Here is a 26,803-nt window from a genome sequence, read left to right on the forward strand (position 1 = left end):
CGACATGAAGAGTGCTGAGCACAGCAAATGGGGAAATAGTTAGAGATGATTAGGAATAATGGGAAGATCCAAAATTCAGACAAATGCATATATTTTTAAATGTGACAGTTCTGATCTGCATGGCAGCTTAAATTTGTACAGGATCTGAAGCTCTGATTTTCCAACCAGGACTTAAACCTGTCAAACACCTATAGATGCAGCTCAGTTTTCAGGAAAACCAATGCATTTTTTCTTGGACAGAGATGCAGCATTTGAACCACAACATTAAGGTCCAATTTACACTCCAAACAGCGAGACCTCAAGTCCATTAGTTTAGCAAGCTTTGACAGTAAATACAGTTTTTCATGAGTTAATTACACCTTTTAGAGGACAACTGTTGCCAAACACAAGACGTCTCAGCTGTTTTATCGGAACCCTAGCTGGGCGGAGGAATGAGCCGGGGGTATTTAAAGGAGCGGGAAAGGCGGATGATTTCACTGCCGTAGGGAAAGTCCCTGAGATTCCCATCATCCCTGTGAAAACAGCGGAGATTTTCGATAGCGCCTGCCACTTCCCTGCCCAGCCAGCGGCCGGAAACATGGACAGATTCAGACCAGATGTGAGAAACTTGCGCACATGCATGGAAACACACGCAGAGACGCACACATGTAAGAGCGGACGTGTGCAAACACACGTCTGCACATGCAATCACGAACATGTGCACACATGCATCATGCATACACTCTACTAAGTTGCACATGCAAACCAGGCTCATGCAGACACACAAAAAAAGATTAATAATGATTAGATAACGCCTCTATAGATAGTATCTCTAATCACGCAGTTGCACAGTGATCCTAGAATAGTATTATTTCAGCCGTCCAAGAGACATAAGTCTGGATTCAACTTGCCCCTGCTGATCTGATAACAGTTAGTAAGAGCAAGTAGGCAAACAGAATATAAGTCCTCTGTAATTAATGGCAGCATTAGACTGGATCTGAGCCTGAGCACAGAGATCTTTGACGGATGGTTAGCTGTTCCCTCATATGTCCTGGCTGAAAATATTCCTGGAATACCAACATTTTGTTAAGATATGTTTTGGTTTGCACAAGGATTTTTTTCATGATGAGGGTACCATAGGATTTTTAAACTTGAATCAATAAGAATAGATGTTGCTACGTGGGATCCTTCTTTATCCACTCAAAGTTAAATGGGAATAATACTTCTCTGTTGTCTGTACATTAAGTTTCAATCTATAGCTAGATGGTAGAAATACTGAAAGCATGAAGAAACAGGAAGCCTAATTCTGGTGGAACAGATTTATTTTTACAAGTAGACAAAGACAAGACAGCCTTTTTCCAGTCTTTATGCTAACCTAAGTGAAGACCCTGTAGCCTCAAAAATCACAGTACAAACTAAAGAGTGGAAACAGTTTGTCTCGTAATATCCTTTTTTATCAAAGGCTAATGATGACAGTTTCTTGTCTGTATGCTAATACTGAAGCTACAGCTGTGGAATTGAGCTTTATCATTATTGTTATTATTATCACTATTTTTATAATCATTATTACTAGATAAAGACATGCCCCTATACTAAACAAAGAGTGTAAACGATTCTAGTGTCTTGAAACACTGCCCTTTTCTAAAAGTCACATAAAAACATTTAACCACTCTCTTTTTGCATGCTAAATCTACAGCTAGCATAACTTGGCACACGGACTGGATAGGATACAAGAAGAAGCAGTTAGCCAAGCTCCGTTAGCTAGCCTAAGGTTATTAATATTTTTGGTTTGATTTGGACAAAAACAGATTAACTTCTTCATTAGCAGTCATTAAGCTAATCGAGCATACAAGCTATAGTTTCATAATTACAGCAAAAACTGGAGAGAGGAATCAATTCTACAGTCTTAAAACAATCTTTGCTTACATTATAACATTGATTCCACTTTCTTTCCAGATGCTAACAATGAATCTTAAGCTAGCTATAGCCTAGCTTTAAATTACTGCACAAACTAGGTGGTGGAATTGATTTTTTTCGGTTTGGAACATTGTCTTTTACTTAAAGTTACATAAGAACATTGATGTATTTTTTTGTCTGTATGCTTAAAATGAATCTGCAGCTAGCTGGACCAGGTACAAAGACTGGATAGGTTAGAGGAAGCAACAATTAGTGTAGCTCTGTTAGCTGACCTTAGATATATTTGGTTGTATTTGGACAAATACAGGCTAATTTAACCAGTATTACTTATTCTTTCAAACATACATAAACAGAAAAAACTCTTTGAGAATAAGTCAGCCATCATGTTAATGTAGCATTATCAGATTTAGCTTCAAAATTAATGTATAATCGCGACAGCAAAGGTATGAAATTTCAGATTTTTTATTGGCTGGGGTTTTTTTTTTCACTATTTGATTTGCAATTTCAGTTTAGTTTCAGTGTTTAAAGCTGTTTTACTAGATTAGTTTTGATTTTATTTTCCAAAAATGTTTTGTTTTAGTTTAATTTTTAATAGTTTTAGTAAAATGGGATACTATTCAGGGGCGAGGCTCAAAAAGACCAGAAAAAGTAAACATCATACAATTTTAAAAATTCATTCAAATAGGCTGCTCTTCACTCTTCATTTTATTTATTCAAATTTGAAGATTGAATGCAAATCAACACCTAAAATGACTATTTTGTGAAGTCTTTTTCAATCAAATCAAATCACTTTACACTCTCCAGGCTTTGGTGTGCATTTCGGTCAGTATGCTGGGCCAAAGACTAAAACTTAGGATATTTTGTCCCTTTTATTTTATTTTAGGTAGTTATGAGCGCACAATAAAGTTTTAATGTGTTTTTGTAAAGCCTTATCTTTATTCTATTTTTAAATAAGCACAATTATTTATGCATTTTAGTTTTAGCTGTATGTGTAGGTTCTCATTCATCCAGTTCATGGTTATCCAAATCTTCATCAAGGGGGCAACTGGACTTGATTGAGGCTCTTGAAGACTTTTTGCCTCTCCTCCAAAAGGCTTCTTCAGTTCAAGACTGTCTGGGTTTACTTTTAGTTATTTCATTAGTTTTAGTTTACTATAACCTTTTTGGGAGAGGAACACGTTCTCATGTCTCAAAATATCCCCTGTTATTGACAGTTACATGAACTACATGACCTGTTTAAAAGACTCTGAACAGGGAGAAACAGTTAACCTAGCTCTGTTGGTTAGCATTCAAGGTTAATGGATTTTGTTGGATTTGGCCAGCTTTTGCCCTTTTCCAGTTTTTCTGCTAATCTATGTCAGCATCTCCTGGCTATTGCTTCATACAGACATGAGAGGAGTCGATTGTAATGTCTCAAAAATGTGATTTATTCCTGATCTCCTCCCATTTGCAAGCACATCAAGTTTCAGCTAGCCTATCACTGCATCAAACACTCATCAGTTGGAAATCCTGCCTGCTGGCTGACTAAGTAACATGTGAGGAAAAAGTGGAGCGCCAGAAAATCCTGAATAAATGGGATAATTTATAAATTTGGTGTCACGTCATGCCCTTGCAGCCCTTCAGTCTGGTTTATGATCACTGGGTGAGATTGGATGAATGTATCTTTTGGGCTGATTCAGAAAAACCCCTCATGCTGGTGGAGCCTGGAGTTGAATCAGCCAGTCTGTGTTTGTGAGAGTCTGTGTATGAGCGTGTCAGTCATCTCCGAGTGCAACGGCCAGTAAAGTCGATGAATGAATACACTGGGTCCATATTTCACTTTTTTATTTGGAACCCTCACAGTGGCCATGTTGTTTTTGTGAGCGGTCAGAAACAATGAATTATTTCAGGTGGCAATCTGAAACTGGCAGAGCGTGGCCCGAGAGGAAAAGTGCTGAGTGGGTGACAGCCAGACGCCCATCTACCATGGGGGTCTGGTATAAATGTAAAGAGAGGGAGGGAGGGAGGGGAGAAAAAGAAGAGAGGGGAGATAATAAAAACAGAATCTGGGGAAAAAAAAAGAGAGAAAAGAGGGAAAAAGAGAGAAAAGGGGGTGGAGGAGGTGTGGGAGATGAGGCGGCGAGCGAAGAAGAGAAGGAGACGGAGAGAAAAAGGGGGGAGCCAGGCTGTCGTGGAGGGCTGCCAGCCGTCTGTGTGGTCCATGCGTTCCAGCCTGGAGGAAGCAAGCCAGGCAAGGGAAGGGCACACACACAGACATACACAATAATTCCCAAAGGCGAAACATTTATTGAACAAAAAAACACATTATATACACGCTTGTACCATATTGTACAAGGTTAAAAGAGCAGAAGCACACATACAAACACAGTTTGGCTCGTGTGTGGTTTTCAGTCAGGCTCCCGCTGCACTTCAACACTCACACTGAAGTGTTTTGATCAGAAAAAAATGTGGAGCAACACAGGACTAACAAACTCAGGACAGTCCTTCTTAATCTTAGTCTCTTCAAATAGTTTACTTTCTTCCTCCTTTCTCTTCTTTTTTCCTGCTCTCTTCCTTTCTGTTCCTCCCTCCTGCTGAATGATTTTGTGTTTTGCGTTGTAAAGGACTTGGCACCCCTTCAAGGAACTTCATAAGACATGCAACTGACTGAACGCCTCTGGAAAAGCCTACAGTCTTTTTTTTCATCTCTCTCTTTTCACCTCCTCTCTCCCTCCCTCTTCTCATTCCTCCTGATGTTTGGTTGAGTTTTATTTGTCCGGCTCCCATTGTTAAAACTGCTTCAAATAAGGTAACCACAAAAAGGTGTGGGCATGTATCTGTCTGAGAAAGAGTTTTAAGTCTTCTAAAATCCCTTTTTAATTACCTGGAATCTGTACAAATTATGTTCTTTACTTTGGAAATGATGCTTGATGCAGAGGCTGAAAGGTATGATAATCCGTAACCTATTTCCTTGTACAATTAAAGAAATTAAAGCGTGCTGACAAATGTTTAATAGTGCAGAGAAATGTAATTACCACTGACTACTAACACATAAATGTTTGTTGTAAGAAACAAAGCCCAGGACTTACAGAAGGTAATAGTACGTCACATCTGCATGTAATGGCATGTTATTCTGATGACACCGTTTGGAGGCCTGTAGGTGTCGTCATGACAGAAGTATTAATAAAGGCTGCTCACTTACTCATAGTGCTTCCAGCCCTACAATGAAACAGAGCAGTCTTTTTTTATGTTAATAGCTCAGAAACTATGTCACTAACATAGTTCACATGTAAGCTAAAAATAAAGTTGAAGGGTTTAGTTGTGCATTTTCATCATCTTCTATGTGGTGTGCCACAGGGCTCTATTTTAGGTCCCCTATTGCTCTCTCTTTGCATGCTTTCTTTCAAAGAAGTAATTTCAAATTATTATAAAAAACTTTAATTTCTTTGCAGATGACCCTCAGGTGTATATTTCCATCACTTCTGCCCACAGCAGTAATCTAGTTACTCTCATAAACAGCCTTAACAAGATTAAGTGCTGGATGTCCAACAATTTCATGCTGGTAAATTTTAAATAAATCAGAGGTCACTCTATTTGTGCTTTTTTTCTGTTCATATTTTTTTTTTTTTATCTAGGGCAGTCTGTCATTAAAGTAAAACATGTGAGTACAAATCTGGGAATTTTTTTGTTTTTATAATCAAATTTGGTTGAACAGAGCTGCTACCTCGGTGGCAAATCTGTGACAAAGAATTAGATTTCAACAATTTCCCCTTGACCTGAACTGCAGAGAGTTATCCACTGGTTTTAATTTAATCACATTTAAACTCCTATAGCTTACTTTATTAAATTTGAGTTAATGAAATAAACATTAAATCGGTTGTTCAGTTTTTCCTATTTTGGCCTTTCATACCAGTTTTTTCAAAATTTATTTTAACAGCTTTTTTGAATCCAAGGATAAGTTCCAGAAATACATCTATAAACTTAAACCTTGTGAATCAGACCAAGGTAGTGAGTCTACCCTGTACACCTAGAAACAAGCTAGCAGTTGGAGCCTTTGTTGTGAGGGCTCAACAGCTCCTGGATTACTTGTTTTGGAAATTCAAGCTTGATTTAACCCTTTTTGGGGCAAGAAACCATATATGCCTACTTCTGATGACTTCCTTTGTAGCCTCCCCCCAACTCTCTGATTTTTCTCAGCCAATCAGTGGAGATCAGCCAACATCAAAGAGAGTATCATCACACCAACTGACAAATCAGCAGTGGCCAAGAGCACTCAAACTTCCTGTTTCCTCCAGAAGCTGAAAAATGTAGTTTTATGTCTCTTTTTGGTCCCAAAGAAACTACCCTAAAATCATAACTAACCACGATATGTCAATGAAACTTACAAATTATGAAATTTCAAATGTCATAATAGATTTTGTTTGCAAAGGATATCTAGCGATTACTGAAATTTTGCGTTAAAAATTAAGGAACCATATTTTGACATACGCCCATTAAGTGATGTAAAATATTGTCTATATTAAAACACATGGCTGACTCACCTAGCAACCATACTAAGGGTGTGTTCTTGAAAAATAACTTATAATGTAGGATAACAGTACTCTATAGCGTAGTTGGATATGGTCAATTTTCAGTGGTACATTTTACCAATTTATAAAATGTTCAAGGTATAGATAGTATAATAGGTGTGATATTTGGTCAGTTATAAAACCTTGTAACAGTTTTATTATGCTTAAGTGGTTTATATCAGTTCTTATATTTACTGTCAGCCTTATTTATGCCTAAATTAATTTGGAAATTTAAAGTTTGTGATGCTTCTTACGTTTTCTGGTGGAATTATAAAGAAAAATAAATGTTATAAATAGTAAAATATTTGTGATTTTACTCAGTGTTAAAACAGCATAATCATTTTATTTAACTTAAATGTCAAAAATCAGTTTTTATTTTTATTGTGGGCCTCATCACTGCTTAAATTCACTTACTTATTCAATATTTGGGATTATTATGGGTGTCCTGTTGGACTTACAGAATAAAACTGGTGGTACCACCATAACTTATGCAGAATTCTGAAGTCATTCATGTTTTTCCTCTAAAACGGGTCACAATCTTTAAACACCCACACCATGTGAGATAATTAATTTGTTGTATTTAAATAACTTTTTAATGTAAATGCTCATTAGACTACATATGTGTTTATTTTCCATTATTAACATCTTTATATGTATATATCCACTTCATGGATTTTTTCATAAATCATCATCATAAATAGTTAAGGGAACAATATACTGTCACTTTGTTAACATTGATTTTCACTATAAGAATGAAAAAATATATATACATAAGTAATAAAAAATTTAAAAAGTCATTGGGTGTCCACCAATAATATTCCAGGGCTTAAATTTTGAATTTCCACATATTTCAGTGAGTGCCCTATAAAAAGTTAAAGTATGCTTCTGTGTGGAAACTCTGCCATAGCATCAACTGTAGGTCCTTGTGACTCCGGTCCTGATAAGCATCCAAATTTTGGTCAAGGGGGTAACTGGACCTCTATCAAGTCAAGTTGCCCCTTGATGAAGATTTGGACAAGCATGACCTTGATGAATAGGAACGTACACAGACACCTATGCACAAAGCTGAGGGGGCTTTTCCACTATGACTTTTGACTGTGTCGATCCAAACCAAGCCATACTGATCTACCTTTGCATCGCCAGTGAGGTCGTGCCAGGCTACGTTGAGTCATGCCCATCGTGCAGTGGTCCTGCTCTGAAGCAGGACCCAAGCACGCCTGCCCCACCTCTAATTGCCACAGTGGTTTGTCATTATTTAGGGACACCTCATAGACATGTTTAAGTAGCAACCACTGCACCAGACTTTGAAATACCTGCTGGATTACCAATAGAATAAGAAGAAACTTTCAAGTGTCTCTTCTTCTGGCAGAACAAGACAACGCTTACAGAAGTGGATCTATTTAATGTTTAAAGTAGAGCCAAGCTGCTCCATGTAATAAAAAAGCCTCACTAATGTAATTATGTGTGGAGATGATGCAGACTTCAAGCCCTGTGATTGGTCCACTGGTTGGAACTGGTGACAGCTAGTCTCTGAGTAATGCTTACAGGCAAGCTGCGTGTTCTTTAGTGTGATACAACTAGTCAAATCTACTTCAAAACATCCTAAAATATCAGACGCTCATTTCCTCATCCATGTCTCTCACTAGTCGGTCCTTTGCCTCAGAGGTTGTCCCTTTATCCTACTCGAGTGTCTCCTCTGTTTCTACTTTAGAATAGTTGTAGTATAATTAACTGCTGCTTGTTATTTATCAGCCCAACATAATAAGCTCGGTTTCAGCTGCCATGGTTTCCTGAATACAAACAAGCAGAAAATGTAGCGACAGGATCAGAGCTCTTAGCATTCAGTAGTAGTTGTCCTTGTCATCTTTTCTGCTGTAGTATCTTCTAGTGTGATTAGTTTCTTGTTATGTTTAGCTATGTAGAAGGTAAAAATGTTTATTTTTAGAAAATGTAGCTTTGTAAAATTGTTTGAATCATGTTTTCAATAATAAATACCTACAGGTTCCTATTGGTGAATGTACACAGAAACATATCTACCAAGTATTACATGTAAGTATGAGCACATGTGTGCCACAGGAAGAGTTTGGCTTGGCAGACAGATCTCCTGAACCACTAATATTGTCTGCAGGCCTCTAAGTAACCGAGGCCTCTTCCCCAGACTTGTTAACACCCTGACCAAAATCGAACCAAAACATGACCCTGTCCCCAAGCCCAGATACCCCAGACCCGGCAAATTTAAACACCAGAGAGGAGAGCCTGACCGCTAAAATCCCACCACTGACACACAACACACGCCGTTACCAACACTCGGTTATTCAAAATAACCACCGAAATATGCCACAGTAAGTCACAGCTAGTGTGACGCCACAATGGTTTTTGTCACCTCCTGTGTTTTTCTGTCATCAATTAAGTCTAATGAGAAGTGTGGGTTTGGACAGAATGCCTTGTATATTGTGTTATTATGGCTCGGCTATTATCACTCAGGAAGTTTGTCTCAGTTGGCCGCAGCCTCCGTCAGGAGTAGCTCAAAGGAGACAGAACCACCTATAAAAGCATATTGGTTTAAACAGCCACTCCCTGTCTATTAGCTCAAAATGACATTTAATGAGGCCTATTAGCTCCGCTCCAAATCAGCACTGCCGCTACACTGGAGTAATGACACCAATAACACACACACTCTCTGTACAACACGTCATGTGGGCTCACGTTTGCAGACGCTAGAGGATATTTAAAATCATACATTAGCAAACAGACATGCACATTGCTGCACGCATGAACACACAGACACGTATGTGTGCACAAACACTTGCTGAGTTGTTGGTGCAGTGGCAAACCACAGGGTAACCAAGAGCTGTCAAACGATTAAGCACAATGCGAGCCACAGAAACCGAGTTAGCCTCCCGCTAATAACACAGTGGCCAGAGGGACCTGACTAACCACTTACCATAGCCACACATACACTGTAAACCTCTGAGGAAAATCATACCGCAGATCTTTAAAGGAGGCCCTGCTGATATTCGTCACTCTGACCACGCAATTAATTAGCCGGAGCTCAGCGCCACAGCTCAGAGATACAAGCCTTATTCATTCACGGGTGGTCTGACCTGATCCCACTACTGATATTAGAAGAGGAACCGCTGGGGAAATCAAATCCCGCAGGAAGACTCATATGGTTGCCATAAGGCTCATCAAACACGCCGACACAAAATATCCTTCCTGAGTGAGACACCACAACCAAGTAAGTCATTAACAAGGAGCAAAAACTGCCACTTACATCCCAAAAAAGTCAGAAAAATCAATCAAAGCATAAAGGTTTTAGTTTCTCTAGCTTGTGTTGAACTCTACTGCTATTGTCAGCCCTGTTTTTTTGCAGAAAGCCAACCCTGCTTTCAAAGACGGGCTCCACAGAGTGCCAGTGTATGTCAGGCCAAAGACAGCCCACTGTTCTTTCTCCATGTGTCTCTGTGTGGACCCCTCCCAGTAGAGGCCCGTAGTGCCACAGGCCTCCTAATTACCCACTCGTTTAACACAAAATAGAGCTGTAATGGCCCCCCCATGTGTCAATGAAGCGTTCACAGATAGAATCACAGTTCTGGAGACAGCCGGGGCTCTCTGCTCCGAGTCTCTCTGTGCTGAAAACCTGGAGTTGGAGGGAGGCCCAGTTGAGAGGGCACATGTGTGTTTTGCCACCCTCCGACCTCAGCTTAATGACCCCTGAGAGGGATACGTGTTCTGGCTGTAGTTTCTGAGTAAATTACACCGGCGCTGCAATTCTGACCACTTAGCAGCAAAGTAAAGAAGTTCAGGGGTTACGTATGATGACATACTCTCTATTGCTTAAATTACTGTCCTGAGACTTTAGAGTAGAATGTGCATACTTTAACTTTAAAAGATGTGTTTAAAACCACAAATTGGTTTGAGACAAAGGAAAGAATAACAAATAAAGGTGCCAAAATCCCTCACCTGATGGCAGTTAGTGTTGACTGCAAGGTTGCATGCTTTTAAAATCTAATGTAAGGCTTTTATAGAATTAAAAATATCTGCACACTGTTGCATGGTCTTTTTCCATTTTCACATGGGTATGAATGGCTTTGATTAGCAGTATTCCAAGTTGAAAAGCTTTTTCATCTTTCTTGCAAGTTGCCCAATAATCACTGTCTGCCTTTGCCAATCATCATCTGTGATTTTCCTCTTGAAGCCAAATTTCCTCAACCTTGCATTCTCATTTTCTTCTCCTTCTCTCTCTACATGTGAATTTTTATGCAAAACGCTGCCATAAAGGCTTCAAATTTGCAATTAATTGAATTGAATGAGCGAATCCATGAAAAAAGTAGAGTTAAGGCTCATTCAAATACTTAAGACAAATTTAAGGCACATTGTCATCTTAATTTCAAGACATCTCAAGTTAAAGACTATTTAAGATTTAAGTTTTTAGGATCTAAAGTAAAACGTTTCAAGGATAAAAGTTGGTTGACTCAGTCCTCTTTCCATATTTCTCAGCAAGGTTTTCCGGACACTTTTCATAAACATACTCTGCTCTGACTCCCATCTGCTCACCACTGAACAACAGTACTTGTTTGAAAGTCATCTGACGGGGGACAGCAGATGCACAGGAAATGCTTTTGATCAAACAAAAAGGCTCGAATGGGAGGAAAGAAGAAGGGGAGAAAAAAGTGGGTGTGATTGTCAGTACATGTGTGCACGACGACTAGCATGTGCATTTGTTTCGTACTGTGTGTTGATGAACGCTGGATGTCGACTTTCTGATCCGGTTTTTGGCACTGTGGCCGCTTTCCTACAATGGAGACTGATGGTGGTGCTAATCCTACTGTCTCCCGGCTCCTCTGTGTCTCTGAGCGTCCTGGTGCCATATGTGGCGGCGCAGGCGGCGAGGCTTGTTTGTGATGTGATATTGTTCATTGAGACGCCATGAGATGAGAATATGTTTTTTTTTATGAATAGGGAGGAGGGTTGGGAGAAACAGCTGCATGCCAGACCAGTTGGCACTGACGGCTATAGTAAAGTTTTTTTTTCCTCCTTGGTTGTTTTTATATGGGCCATTAAAAGGAGCTGATGTTAGCATTCTGCTACCCAGTGTACCCTCTCAGGAATATTCTGCCTCACTTTTTATTTCCTCTCTTTCTCTCAGACTGTCACAGGGGTGGCTGACATTCTTTAAGAGATTGACTTTATTAAAACCTGTTGATTGCTAATCAAACCATCAAATTCTTTTCCAGTAAACTTTTTTTCTTAATTAATGTGTTTTACAACCTGTGCTATTTTAGTTAGGCATCTGCTGCCACTGACTTACTGCACATTCAGCCACACCCGCAGTTTGTTAAAGGGGCATTCAACTAAATTTTAAACTTAATCGACTCATCAGCTCATACTGTCGTTACAGAAAAATACCTTTAAAATAGGGCTCAAATGATTAAATAATTCAATCATAAGTAATCCTGAACTTCTTTAGTCAATTGGATTCATCTCCCTTTTTGTCACAATTTGTAATTACACTTTTTTTGTTTCATTTTTGATTTTTGTATTTTTCTTGAACTGTTTGGATACACACCTGCTTAAATTTTTAAAGAAGAAAAGGAACTTCAGTAAAATGGAGATTATGACATGGCAAAAGGAACATGTTATGGATCGTAAATAGTAAAACTGTAAATGGGAATTAGCATTTGAGCTTGTATAGTGCTTTTCTAGTCATCTGACTACTCAAATGCTGTCACATGACAGGCCACACTTACCCATTCACTCCACATTCACACACTGATGGCAAAGTCTGCTATGCAGAGTGTCCATCAGTATTAGCTTGACCCATTTATACTCATCCATATGCATTCACATGCCAATGAAGCAGCAGTGGGAGAAAGTTAGGGTTAAGCGTTTTGCCTTTAGTCACATCCATATATGACTGAAAACAGCTGCGATTGAAACAACAACTTTGGAGTATTGAAATGATTACTTACTGACCCATAGTCACCCCAGAAAGTAAATAAAGGAGCAGTAAGAAGGTATGCTTGATAACACAAGGTACAGATGACTCCTGATTGGTCCACTGAGCTTAAAGTGAAATAAGTAGAACTGTCTAAATTAATTGCATTAATGGCGATTAACTATGATTCACTAAAAGTGCTTTAATCCCTTTCAATCGCCATTAATCGCATGCTTTATTGTCCCTGTAAGCACACTTTGGTTAAGCTACTGTATCGTCTCTCTGCAGGTATGGTTATGTAAAATAAGTCCACCATTTCTCCTTAATGTCTCATTTCACTTTAAAAACCCAGACAGCTCAGCTCAATTCATCTAGATTTTTGTCATCAGAATTTAAGTTTTCATAATCCTCTTATTTCCTTTTCAATCCAAAACAAGTTCTTTTTTCCGTGGTTAATTCCATGCTATACGCTTTGTTCAACCAATAAAGGCAGATCTGCATCCAAACAGGATGTCAGTTACCCTTATATTAAGACAGTAGAGAAACACAGAATGACACAATAACAATTTTAAATGCAAAACAGAGGAATTTCAAAATGTGATTAAAAAGAGTGCACTTAATCGTGATTAATTACAAAAATCATGAGATCAATTGCAATAAAAAATTTTAATCTTTTGCCAGCCCAAATAATAAGACATTTGGGAGCAGTGGTAGTTTTATTTTATATCCCTGTTGCTGCAGAGAGCTGTTGCACCGATTTGACCAAAATGTGCTAAAAGTGACAGTTAAGCATGTGTTTAATGCAATTAAGACAACTAATGCACTATGGTCTTAAATCACATTAATGCTGACAGCCCTGCTTTTAAAGTATGAAAATTGTTCCAACAAGGATGCCTAAGCTGGGGGTTAAGACTTTAAGTCAAAGCTCCTGTCAGGACCTTTTGTTTGATGTTGATTTTGGCGCCCTCTCTGGACAAAGCTGTAGCTCTTGCTGCTTTCTACTTTTTCCAGACATTCAAAAGTGCTGTTTTTTAATGGTCAAATATCAAGAATCTTAAAAAAGTACTTCTTCTGACACCTACCCTACCTCAGCAGTTTCAGGCATTCGAAGTTACTACAGAGAAATGCTCAACCTTGTCTCTAGCAGTCTCTTTGCTTTTGCAAACCATAAGGAGATATTAACATTAGTTTCAGTCTGTTCCAATGGTAGCTAAAAATGCCACATGGGAGATTTAAGGCCTATAAACTTGAGCACTTCTCACTTCTGAGAGAAGTGTTTGATGAAAGATTATGTTGCATTGCATTATGGGAAATGTAGTACCTAGTGTTTTGAGGCTTGAAGAAGCTTCAACTCTAAAAATCTGGACAAACTGTCCTTAGCTGCATCAATTTTGACCTTTCTTGTCACTGATTTCTAAATATATCTCATTTTCAATAAACTACTCTTATTTTGAGGTAGCTGCTTGAAAGATACAAAAAAGTTGGACCACCACCCTAAAAGCAAACTAAAGAGGGTAAACTGCTCTTTAGATGGATGTGTGAGAATATTTCCACACAGGACTGTATGTGCGTGCCTTTGTACTCACTCCTGGGCTCACGCGGTCCGTCCACGGTGACCTTTATGGCTCGGTGGTAAGTGGCCACTTGTGGTGGGTTGGTGAATACTGTGATTGTCAGCGTGAAGCTCTTGCCTGTGGTGACATCAAACAACATCAAATGACACACTCTCCTCAGAGACAATGACATGCATTCATCACTAAATCATCCCCAAGTCACAAGTGTGGTTGTGATCACATAATGGCCAATGCAAACTAGGATTAACGACAGACATGATTGCCTCTTTCACTGGCTCTATTTAGGATCTCTGGCAGAGTCTAAATGGGAGATTGACTAGAGGAGCCAGTGTCTCGTTATCCAGACTTTCTCCCCCGTCTAACGCAGTGTGAGTGGGCGAGAGGCATTTTAATAGTCACTTCCTTTCTCGATAATCCCCAGCAGTTGCTGCCTTGGGGGTTTGTGTGTCTGTCTGTGCTCCTATGTGCATGCGTGAGGAACACTATGAATCAGAGTGCAACAGCCAAGTCAGCAGCAGCGCTCACGGCTGAGGTATGCAGATGCTTCGTGTAGCTATGGCTACACAAAGGAAACAGGAAGAAGGGGGCAGGTTGCTGCAGCAGCTGTCCATTCAGTCTGAGCACACCTATCAGCGCATGTTCTCCTCTCTGAAGCTCAGTGTAAACACGCCTTCAAGGAAGTGATAAGATGATCAGGAGAGATAACAGGTCACAGATGCAACAGGTGTCCCACATACCTGATTTGAGGTGCATGCGGGTGAAGCAGAGCCAGTGATGTGTGACAACACCTCTGCGTCACCTCCCTGCATTCACTGCTTCTAATTTAAGCTTACTATCGAGGCATTCCTGTAAACCAATTTATTATTGACTCTAATGATGTTATCAAAGGTGTCTGATTTCACCTGTCTCTTCTCTCCTTGCTGTATTGCATGCTAGCACAGTTCCAGCCTCTGTCTATCAATCCTTGTGCATCTCTGCTGGCTTCCCCTGCCTCTGTGTGCATGCCTGTTAGCTATCTAACATCCTATCAGTTTGCTCTGCTTGTACTTATCTCTCTCATTGCCTGGTGTTCATTTCAGACACCTAGTAGTCTGATCTCCCCAGGTTTCTATGTCACTTCCTGTGACTAGATTCTGTGTCAGAGCATCGGGACGCACGCAAGGTCTCCGTGACGACAAGTCCGGCCTTCATACATCCACTGCTCTTATAAAAATCTGTCATTTACATCCCTGCAGACTGATTTTGACAGAAGAAAACTAAAAGGAAAAGTCACTGATGGAGGTGCTGACAGCGCTTATCACCATCAACTTATCGCAGGCGATCACTGTCTGTGAGCCTTGTAGAGAATTAAAGTGTCAAAGAAAATATTTCCAGTAAGTTTGAGGGCTCATCCCAAGTGCCAAATCTCTAATCGTAAATAAGACGCCTTAGTGACAAGGCAGTTAATGATGCAGAGAGTCGCCTTGGCGATGCCAAATATTCTGGGAATGCCATTTGACCCAATAGGAGAGCGGCTGCCTCGCTGCCTGAGGATGTGTGCAGAGTGATCAGCGGCCAGGCTGCAGCACCACCCATCATGCAAATAAGCCTGAGCTGAGCAGGGTCACGTTAGGTGAACGTTATGAAACAGAAAAAAACAACTTGGATTTTTTATATCATCTTTTTCTTACAGTCAGTCTTTGTCTAAAGCTTTGTTTCAGATTTGTAAAAAGTGGATCTGAGAAAGCTTCTCAGTCTCACCTGAGTCAGAAAAATAAATCAAGCACTCTTTGCACTGCAACCTTATTCAGCACTCAGACTTAAGGAGACTGGTGGTGAGATCTGAGCTCAGAGTTAGAGATCATTATGTGGTCGCCACGTAGAGAATGTGACCACATAATCCACACCGCTGAACCTAATCTAATAGCCCCTGCTGAGTCGTGTGAGTGGAGCTCAGAGTGGTTCAGGCCTCACCTCTGCCACTGCGGCCCACGAAGCGAAGGTCGTTGAAACGTGCTACCTGGTTCTTCATCACACCTGAAGCGTTCCGCAGCTCGGCCGAGTAGTTCTCATCGTTGCCCGCCATCACCGTGACGACGGTGCCATCAGGTATGTCTCCCAGTGCGACCACCTGTCAAAAGGAGGAACTACTTAAATGATGCTCCACTCAAAAGCAGTTAAATGTGACTCCCAATTATCATATGATACTCTATTCCTCTGTTTATTATTAAAAATGATGACAGAACAAAGGAATTTCTTCTTGAGTGAAATCAACCCTTGGATGAATTTGAGTTTCTCTTGTAAAATAATTATTAAAGCTTATGAGACAGGCTTGTTAAACATCACACCATCCTCTTCAAAATCCTGTTGACAAATGACTTTTAATTCAGCCCCACATCGTCTTTAAAAAACAAAAGCGGCGAGGCCTTGTGTTATCATTTAGATCCCTGGATTCAGATAAAAGAGAAGGAGCAGGCCTACAGAGCTGCAATAATTACAGAGCCGTAGTAATAAGAACGCTTAAATAACACATATATTTTAAAATGTGTCACTTTTGATTTGGAGCCAGAGCTTCAGCCGCAAATTTCCACTTTGGTGTTTCTTTGATCCATCCTTGAAATAAAATCTGTCAAGTAATTAATGGGGCCTTTCCTGAGAGGGAACATGGGAGAAAAACAGTGTCAGGGCTACAGAAACACAGAGGCCTTAAGGCAATCTGTTATTCCTTTTTTCTTAAATGTTCATACATCTTTTTCTGTTTCCAGGAAAACTCAAAAAAAGTCAAATTATTTAGTGTAATTATCAAAAATGTTGGGACAGGCTCATATATTCTCCTCCATATATATTCAAATAATTCCTTGACAGACAGATTGTTTATCAATCTTAAGATGAATTCAGATTTAAAGATAATAAGCATGTTTATGACTAAATTCTCCACACAAGTAAATAATTCCTTGATAAACAAAACTGTAAAAAATCAGGATGGAAAAGCTTTGATTGTGGAATTATTTACACAGTGGGAGGTCTCTAAATGAGTATAAACATGTTTTTAATTTACAAAGCTGAATAATTACTGTCAGTCTTTAAAAAATCTGTTTTTTGTTTGTTTACATAATGTGAAAAAAAGCCACATTATGTAAACATTAGCTTCATTTTTGTGTTTTTCCATCTGTGCAACATTTAAACAAATATTTCCATAGTGCTATTTTTTTTCTATTTAATTTGCTGGATATTTCCAATGTGGTTTTTAAGCATATTAAGGCTGCCATGTTTACCTAGAGATGCAGAAGTTTTAATTGAGTGTAATAGCTTTCTTTTGTTGAAGGGAAATTAAAGAAACACGCAGCAAACAATGCAGAATCAGAAACACACAGGATGAGAAGTATAAATTGTTAGTTTTAAAGAATAATTGTGCGTTCACTCATCGTCAAAAGCTATATTTTGGCGTAATTCTGCGGTTGTTTGTGCTAACACAGACCCACACTGCGGTCTCTTCACCCAGCAGCTCCTGCCAGAGACGGGACTCACCTTAAAGGCGACAGGCAGCGTCTTGTTGCAGCGCCAGTGTGACGGCAGCACCGAGCACAGAAAGTTGGGGCTGTCGGTGCGGACCAACTCGGCCGGGTGGTCCGCGATGATCTCGGCCATGCTGCGGTTTTCGTGGGGACGCAGTCTTGGCACCGCCGCCGCTGCGTCCGGCTGCCCGGCTGGAGAGCTCACATCGTTCATCTTCCCTGGGACCGGCTGGAGGCTGTTGGACGGCGGACTGAACCTCCGACTGGCGCTGGGATCTACGGGAATTCGCATCACAACAGCGTGGATTATCAAAAAAGGCACCAACGAGTCTCCAGCTCCTCTCTTTCTGCCTTTCTGTCTCTCTCTGACACTCGCAGTGTGCGGCGCTGCTCGCTGAACCTCAGCGCGGCTGCCAACGGAAAATGGGACTTCTCGAGCGCTCAACGCGTTTCAAAACCCTCTCCACTACAAACTTTAGTGGGCGCCTTCAAACGAAATAAAATAGACTCTCCCGGCAAAAAAAAAAAAAAAAAAACAGCCCTCAGAAAACTCGATGATGTTTTAAATGACAAGCTCTTTTTTCAAACTTCTCTGGGGGAAGCGTCCATGCGCCATAACGCGGCGGTACTGCTCATGTGCGGATAAAAATAACATGAAATAAAAGTCCGAGCGCGTAATGGGCTATACGATTACAGAAAAAGCAGGTCTAAAATGGAACAGCCGACCCAGATGCTGAAAAAAGTTTTTGTGTGTCCTCCTTTGGTGAGGAGTCAAAGCGCTCCTCCAGGTGCGTCATTGAAGTCTTTGTGCCAAACTGAAAGGCTTTCTGAAAGCCTGCAGGCTATGTACACACAAAAAAAAAGTTTTCAAAGTCAAAGGAAAAGGCTTTAACAATACTTAATAGAGCTATTTATAACACGGAGACGCCTGAAAATTGGACACGTTTCCCGCAAAGTCTGTCGGTCACGCCGCAGGTTTTGTGTTTAGGGTTAAAAAGGTTGATGAAGTCGAGGGGGGAAAAAAAAAATCATCGCCGGTGAGATGAAGGAGGCGGAAAATAGAATCCCGTTTTGGTAGCCGTAAATGTGGTTAGTGTTTGGAGGTCGGGGTTTCCCGTGCGCAGGCTTTTTGTGGTTTATATAGCTCGAGCGCCCAGCAATTATTGCGCTGATGCGACTCCAACACGTGGTGTCTGGAGTCGGATCCATTCCCTCTGCCATAATCTATCACGCCTATATAGACGAGCGGACAGGTCTCCGTGTCAGCTCTATACCTTCATGAAACACACATGGAGTTCTGTTTAACGCCTTTCTCTGTGTCAGGACTCAGATACAGCCCCGTGCTGTACATACCCACATGTTCCCGCTCCCCTGGACCCTCCGCGCGCTCCTAACTCTGCTCATGTCCAGTCAGTAACACCATCAGCCCCGTCAGCCTCGTCTCGCCTTGTGTTACCGCTACGTCCTGACAATAAGCGCGTCTGAAGAGCGATCACACAGCCGAGAAGGGAGTTCCAGTCCATAAGGTAAAGGAGTGAGTGAGTCACCGGAGAGCGGTGAGTCAGGTAGAGGAGCAGGAGTAGAGTTTCACTCGGTCGCAGGGGAGAGCTGTTGTGCAGGTGTACAGGTATTCTACTTTACAGCGGCTCTAATTTATGTTCCACCACACATGGGGCCGCTGCTCGTGAGCTCAGGGCACTTTGAAAAAAAAGTCAGTAACGTAGAATCAAATCTTTTGTGCCTCGTGCAGCCTGTAAAATAATCTCACGGATACAGTTTCGTCATATGTATGTTAAATATAACAACTTCAAAAGACGAGTCTATTTAAACGATGCGTAATTACGCACAACCATGGATGCGCATTGCTCAAAATGACAGGAATGTAATTAAATGCACTGACGCATATGCTTCCTTTTGGCTTCATGCTTCCTCAGAGTTATTCATCATAACATTTCAGACAGAAAAACATTTTTTTATTATCCACAATTCATGTTTTATTTTGAGTTACTTTAGAAATAAAACAGTTTTTCATTGTGGGGCTTTTGCTCCTACAAATATATCACATTTTTAGTACCATAAAAAGAGCCCAACAATTAAAAACAGTGAAAAAAACGACCTTTTCTCCAATAAAATTAACAGTTCAACACTTCTACACACCACTCCATCACTCATAATTCCACAATTATTCCATAAAAAGGAAAATATATTACAACTTAAAAGAAGAGCCTCAATTTTGATCCTTGAAGTGCATTTTTCCATCAATCCACATCTTGTGCAATTAATATTTCCTTGCCTGATGTTTTATATTTGTCTAGTATTGATTCTCATGCTTATAAAGCATATCTGACACTCTTAATATCATACAAAGTAAAGGGGAAAATCTATAACGTAAATAATCACAGCTTTTCCAAAGAAATGCCAAAACAAAACCCACACTTAAATTGGCAAAATTTTGCTGAAATCTAATTATAAAAAGGCTCCATTGCATCTCCACATGCATGTTACCAGCAAGACTTCACTGTCAGCAAAAAAAATTGTCCATATAAAATAAAGGTGAAATTAATTTATTTGTTAAATTTGAGACCTGCATTGTCGTAAATATCTCATATCTGTGCATGTTAATCTGAATGCATTGAGTGATCAGGCCTGTGCCGTCTGTCTGCCTGTGTCTACTGTAGAGGGCATCATCTACCCTCTGACAGACTCCCTATCTCAGCCGGCTCTCATCGCCCACCCCGCCCTCCACCCTGATTACCCATCAGCCTCCCAATGAGTCTGTTTTTTGGTGCCACATCACACAGCAGCCACTCTGTGTTCCTTTTCCGTTGCTCCCAAACAGGCTTTTATTGCAGCAACTCTTTAAGACAAAGGCCTTTGATACTTCAGGGCCTGTTGCAAAAATAAAAAGGGACTACTGGAAGGCACAGCTGTCAGCTTATTTGGGGGTTTGTGCAGCTTGTTTTTTTTTGCCATATAGCTGGATATGGTCTTATACATTTTACAATAAGTTTTCTGTGTAAGGAGGAAAAAAAAGCCCAAAAGTGACTTGAAATAACTTGACTTCTTGTGTTTCATAAGTATGGAAGTACACGGCTGTGCGCTTGCATACATGTCTGTTAGGGTGGTGTATGTGTGTGAGGATGTGGGAGGGATATATATAAAGTCTAAAAGCACTGACACGCATCTGGCACCTCGTCATGTGGACAGGGAGGAGGAGGAGGAGGAAAAAAAAAAAGAGTGATTGAGTTACACTTCCCCTCCGTGTGCCCCAAACACCAGAAATATGGTTCACATTGTCCAACATTCTCAAAGATCAACTAACAATTCATGGATGGATAAATGTGAATAGTAGTAATTAAATCTGTAATAGTGATAAACATGGCCTTGCAGGGACCATGGAGTCGGTTATTCCAACAGAGTTAAGTTTCAGCTCTGATAATATCGCTTTTTTCACCGCCGAATACATTTGCTGTAATGTGGAAAACATCCTCGGTGTTGTAGCAGAATTTAATTTAGGAAATGTTGGGGCTGAAATAATAACAAGCTCTGAGTCCATTTCAGTCCATCAATATAATCAGGCTAATTATTTTAAACGCATATGTGTTCTACATTATTTTGACTGAAACCTGAACTGGAATTTAACTCAGGGAACTACTTTTTTTTTTCTGAAATTCAGATATTCTGCAGCCTGACTGAGAAAGAAAGAAGAGTGTTCATTTTGTGGACTACAACTATGACTAAAAATGCTCTTCAACTACCTTTTCCATGAGATAAACTAGACTAAGATTAGCCAAAAATAGATATTTGATGATAAAAGTGACAAAAAAGTAAGTTTAGTTATTGTCAAGATGACTAAAACGAGACTAAAATGGAGTCAAGTTTTCAACAGACATTCAAAACCCATGACATTTCTACTCTGTGGGTAAATCTGTCAAAGTGCATCTTCAGCTATTCTGCCTCTCAGATGAAGAAAGCAGGGACCCCAGGTTTGGCAGAGTGCATAGAGCCACTACCATGATTTGGTACCAGATTCAGGCGAGAGAATAAATGCTTGGAGTAAAAGTAAAGACTAAAATGTGAGGACTTTTTAATGGACTAAGTAAGTTTTCCTTGATTAAAACTATAAAGGGTAGAAATGACTAAAATGTGAATCAAACTAAAAGGCATAATCGAAAGACTGAGAAAAGAGCCTCTGCCTGATTCAAGGCCTCAAATGCACCCCTTCACCCCCGTGAAGTCGTGACTAAAACACTGACAAGTCTTCTCATCAAAGAGTGTTTGTCCCATCTGACTCCGCTTTGCCTCCCTGCTGTACATCCAGCATCTGTCTTCCAGCTCTCTACAGGATAGCACGGCCTGCTGTGTGGCTCTCTGTCAGCAAGAGGTAGAGCGACCTTGCTATCGTTTGATGTCCTGGAGATGTGAAGGAGACACCAGAGAAGGCGTTAATGTGCCAGAATAGGCCGCACCATCATGAAATACCACTTCCTCACCTCAGTGTCCTGGATTAAACCCCGTCAAAAATCAACTTTTGATTAAAAATGAACGCCTGAACTCTCCTGCACTGTTGGACTTGTGAAAATCGGACCTCTTTTGCTCAGTATTAACAATAATGAACGCTGCTGGTTCGTTGTGGCTGCAGCTCGCCTGGTGCACAGCTGGATCGTCTCCCTCAGCTCTGGTATTATTCATCTACTGTGTTACACTGGCTTGGAGTCATTGCACAGTAGGAGAAGTCGCTAACAGTGAAGAACCACAGTATACCACAGTGAGCAGGATGTGCGTTTTATGATTTATGGTAATATTGTATTTCTGCTGCTCAGTTTCAATTATTTGTTTCCAATAAAAATCAAACTCAGCTGACATCTCTTTGACTAATTTTCCTGTCGAGATATCAAGCGTGCAATAAAAGTTTCTGTTCTGGGTCCCACTTGGGGATGACAAAGGCTGTGTGAACCACTAATATGTGCACACACATGCTTGTTCTGTCTCTTCTTATTGTCTTTTTACAACTGTCAGCTTCATTACATCTCTCTCGACACATAAAAACACACATTTTGAGCCCCATCCATCTGTATTATTAACACCTAATTAGGAAAGATTACAGGATGTATAAATGCCAAGTGTTTATGCTAAAACAGCCAGGTGTAGCAGTTTGTATGCTCTTATTTCTGACGATAACCCTATATTTGACTCCTCCAGAAAGAAAAATAATGAAAACATGAAAGAAAAGCTTCTCCCCTCTCCTTTTCAAAAAGCAAACATCATTCAAGAGGAAAAGTAGAGCCACTTTAGACACAAGGATTAAGGCTACATTTCACAGTGCTGCATTTTTCAAGACGCTTAATTATAGCCTTCCAGAGGAGCGCTGTGACGAGGCCCAGGCTGTTTCAGCTCTAACGGGATGTTTCCATGTTTGGCAGGCCACCAGCCAACAGGGGCCTGCCAGAGAACCAATCAACGAGCCCACCGGGCTAGGCAGCGGCGCAGCCAAAGAGCCAGTCTACCAGCCAATCAAGCCAACAGACTAGGAGAGCAAAAGAAGCCACAAAACTAGCCTGCCGGTCAGCTAGTTAGATCGGGCTGGTGGCCAGCCAACAGGGCAGATAATTATCAAACAAGCAGACGAGGATGATGACGACAGGAGAAACGATACTCCTTGTGACCTCATCGACACAACCTCACATCCACGCACTGATCCTAGATCACAGCTAAGCCCTTAATGACTGTTTGTCACCGAGCCCGTGACATCACCGTGAACTGTGAGGACGAGGCGGCACGTTCTGCGGTGTTTGTGTGCGCATGTTACCCTGCAAGCATTTTCATTGAGTGTTATCCAAGTTTGCATGAGTCTTTAAAGCTGCATTGATTTGAAAGTATTTATTTATATGCAAGAAAGTGATGCAGAGAGAGTTTCTTTCATATTTGACTATTTTTGAAATGGAAGAAAGCAGAATGGAAAGAGATGGAGACATGGTGGGGGCGGCTGCTTGATGCTTGTGGCAGGAGGGTAAAGAGAGAGAGAGGGAGGGAGAGAGGGAGGGAGGAGGGGGTATAAAGACAATTTCCTCTCTGCTCTTATTGCTCTGACTGTCTGCCGCCTACCGCCTTCATGGAGGTCCCTAATTGAGATCACTTGTACTTAAAAATAGGAACAAAAAAGGAACTTCTGTGGGCAGGGAGATGGAGAGGAGAAAATAAAGCAGTAATATGTGACGAAGGCTGCCATTAAAAGAGACCCAATGATAGATCTGAGCCACTCTGGGGAGAACAGAGCTGAGAAGTCTTCCTCTGTGTGCCAGGGAACCTTCAGATGTTGACGTGTCACACACCACCTGCTGTCACAGCATGCGTAAGAGTGTATTTGTAGGGGTTTCTGTGTGATGGGGTACGGTGACAGTGCCCGGGGCTGACGCCAAGAAAAGGAGGGAGTTCAGTTTTTCCACAGGCGTTTGTGTATGTTATAGTTTGTCTTTATAAATCTGCAACAAAATATCTCAGGCGTTCTTGGCGGCGCCTCTCTGTGCAGCTTTTGTGTCATTAGCTATGCTATTATTAGTCCTTCACTTTAATTCAGCCGTTCCACCGATCAAACCCTTCAGCGAGCCGCCCTTCCCACACTCAGATGTCCCAAAGGCGTGCTGGTTTTCCCTTTAAACCCATCTATCACTCAATCAGGTCCGATCGAGCTATTAATCACACAATGAGCCCCCCTCCTCGGAGACCAGTTTGAAGGATTTGCTTGAGGGAAACGCAGCGTATCCAGGAGTGGTACCGGACCGCGGCTGGGAACAGGAACCCTGTAAAGAGCGTTTTTCTTGGACCGAGACCCTCTGTAGGTGCTAAAGACAATACAGACACTCGGGCTAGGCCAACATTCCACTTTACACTTTTCCCTTCCTCTGTGTATTTCACCGGTCTACTTCCCCTCTGCAAACTAGCCGGCTAGTATCAAAATATTTATAGTACATCTGCAAGACATGCTGTTCTCATGTATCCGGGGCCGTTTAGCCCCTGTGTTCATTATGCGAGGTAAAACTAATACCAGATTTATTGGGAGGGAGATTTCTCTCTGTTCTCCCTGTCTGTGTTGCAGGATCGAGGATGATTTATGTGAGGTGGAGGAGGATAGAAAGGGCGAGATAGATAGAGTGACTGCACGGCAAAACAGTCAGCGGCCCAGACGATCGCTCGCAGGGGGGCTATCGGCTATCGCTTGCCCCGTTTCCACTGCTGCTGTTTGGAGAAGGGAGGAAGGTAAGACAGCACGGACAGCGAGGGAAAAGAAGAAGACAGGAGGTGAGATTGTATGAATTTATAAGGAGTCAAAAGGAGAAATGCCCAGTTGCATTTGGTCCAAATTGATGCAGAAAGCCGTTTAAAAAAAAAAAAGGGCTGTTCGAGGGGGAAAAGTCAGTTATGGATGCTCAATTGAATGCAGATATAAATACAGACACTGCAAACCCACACCTTGAAATCTACCATATATTTTCTGTCTTGGAGCATTAAAATATATTAAATATACTATTTGTTTTTCTTGGCCATCCTCACAGACCATGAACGATGAATTTTACTGACGGAAAATAAGCCTATATTTGAAACCTTCAAGGGGAATCATGACATTTCTTTGCTGCGTTATTTCTGGGGGGCAATCAGTGTCAAATCTGTCAGTCAGTCAGTCAGCATGCACTGCTCTGAGTCAGCAGCCAATCAGATAAACAGGAAATGAAAAAACAGCGCCGGGCAGGAGCAGCGTGTAGCCGCAGCACTGGGCGTCCGTCGAGCAATGGCGCTCAACTTCCGAGGGTTTGGATCTGGCTTTCTTTCCTCTTTCTTCCTGATCTCTTCCAGCTCGGAGCTGCTCCAAAACTCAAAGTCTGAACTCTGCAACCTGGAGCCATACATATTAGATTCAATTCCAAACCATTCAGACGTTAAAAATGGCCCCAGGAAGGCTCCGTTTAAGAAAGTCAAGGCCTGACTTGAAGATCCGAGTGCTGAATGAGTTAACAAATTAAGTCAGGAGTGTCACCGCTGATGCAGCATGCTAAGAGATGGGCCTTTGCTGAAAACCTTAGTCTGTAATTAGACTGAGCCCATTAGGCTACTGGTCAGAGATGAGTCACAATAAGGTGGGGGTGTAACGGGGGAGAAAAAAGGAGGTTGGAAGGAGTTCATGTTCAAAGCTTCCAGCCTGAGATGTCCTTAAAATCAATTCCAGCCATCTTTGGAAAACAGGGTTCAATGAAAGGAAACATCACAGAGGTTTTTTGGGAAAACATGATTTCAGAAGATAAATGCCTATTGTCTGATTGTGTGACCCATGACACTGAGTTTTCCACACTTTTACTCAGAACTCGCCGGTTATTCCAGGACGAGTCCTTTTCAAGTCGTGTCTGCCCTGCCCCCCTCGCTGAGACTCGTATGTCGCCAGCTTTATTGCGCCTGAATCGACTCCTGATCGGGGAGACTCCTCGGCTGCCGGGTCCCACTGGGAACATCAGTCATGTTGGGAAAGGCCGTCCTTCAAACACAATCTAGTCTGTGGTGTTGCATTATAACTAAGCTGAGAATTTGAATGTCACGCACATATAAAATCTCTTTGGCAATGAGGCTGTTGGGATGTGGTCACAGGCTGACAATTAAATCGTCCTCTTGGAATATACTGTCACCCTGGAAGCAGGAGATTTACGGTGAATCATTTTGCCAGAACTGATCGCCTTAAATGTTTTAACTGGAGTTAATGGCATCATAGATCACTCTGATTTGTCCTCCTGGGACTAAAAAGTGTCCCCAGTAGTTGCAGAATTCATTTACAGACAATTAAAGAAGCTCTAAACAACCCAACCACCCCTTACTGAACGAGTGTCTTCCACCACACTAGTGCTTCTTCAGCCACTTTCCTGCAGAAAGAGGGGCAAATGTAACTCTTAACTAACCACAAAGCATTATCTCAAACCATCTCCTGGCTAAAAAAGCAGCTTCTAACAGCACAGAAAACCTTTAAGTCATAACACAAGTATACAGGGTTAAAGCTGTAAACATTAAAGCTGTGTTTACATTGCCACAGATTCTTTTTCATCAGTAATTGCCTCACACTGTGAGCTTGATGATTTGGTAATATTTATGATCGGCCCTCAGGGTCTGCTTCCCTCTAAGCCCTCTTATGTCTATAAAATTTTTTACCCCTGGCTCAACTGCAGCGCAGACAAGCTCCCATTAGAACCTGATTGTATATGTGCTTTTAAAGTGTGCCTCCACGGTGCCTTTAAAGTACAGCTCATGTGTGCGTATGCATGTGATGTGGGTGTGTACGCTCCATGTGTGTGTGTGTGGAGCAGTAAAGGGGCTGGC

At 41.2% G+C, this 26,803-nt stretch overlaps 1 protein-coding gene across 4 annotated transcripts in view; it reads right to left on the minus strand.

Annotated features, from left to right (window-relative positions):
* Nucleotides 1–26,803, minus strand: part of runx2b (RUNX family transcription factor 2b) — a 60,582-nt gene that overhangs the window by 14,929 nt on the left and 18,850 nt on the right. For 2 of the 4 annotated variants that reach the window (XM_041804449.1, XM_041804447.1), the window contains exons 2-4: nucleotides 17,463–17,725; nucleotides 15,909–16,065; nucleotides 13,968–14,072 (exon numbers count right to left, since the gene is read on the minus strand). In XM_041804449.1, coding sequence (XP_041660383.1) covers nucleotides 13,968–14,072; nucleotides 15,909–16,065; nucleotides 17,463–17,725 — 525 coding nt within the window. Of the gene's footprint in view, nucleotides 1–13,967; nucleotides 14,073–15,908; nucleotides 16,066–17,462; nucleotides 17,726–18,802; nucleotides 18,962–26,803 lie in introns of those variants that run through there. The other 2 variants (XM_041804446.1, XM_041804445.1) reach the window with 2 other exon arrangements.

Source organism: Cheilinus undulatus, linkage group 14 (genome assembly GCF_018320785.1).
Source record: "Cheilinus undulatus linkage group 14, ASM1832078v1, whole genome shotgun sequence".
NCBI classification, from domain to species: Eukaryota; Metazoa; Chordata; class Actinopteri; order Labriformes; family Labridae; genus Cheilinus; species Cheilinus undulatus.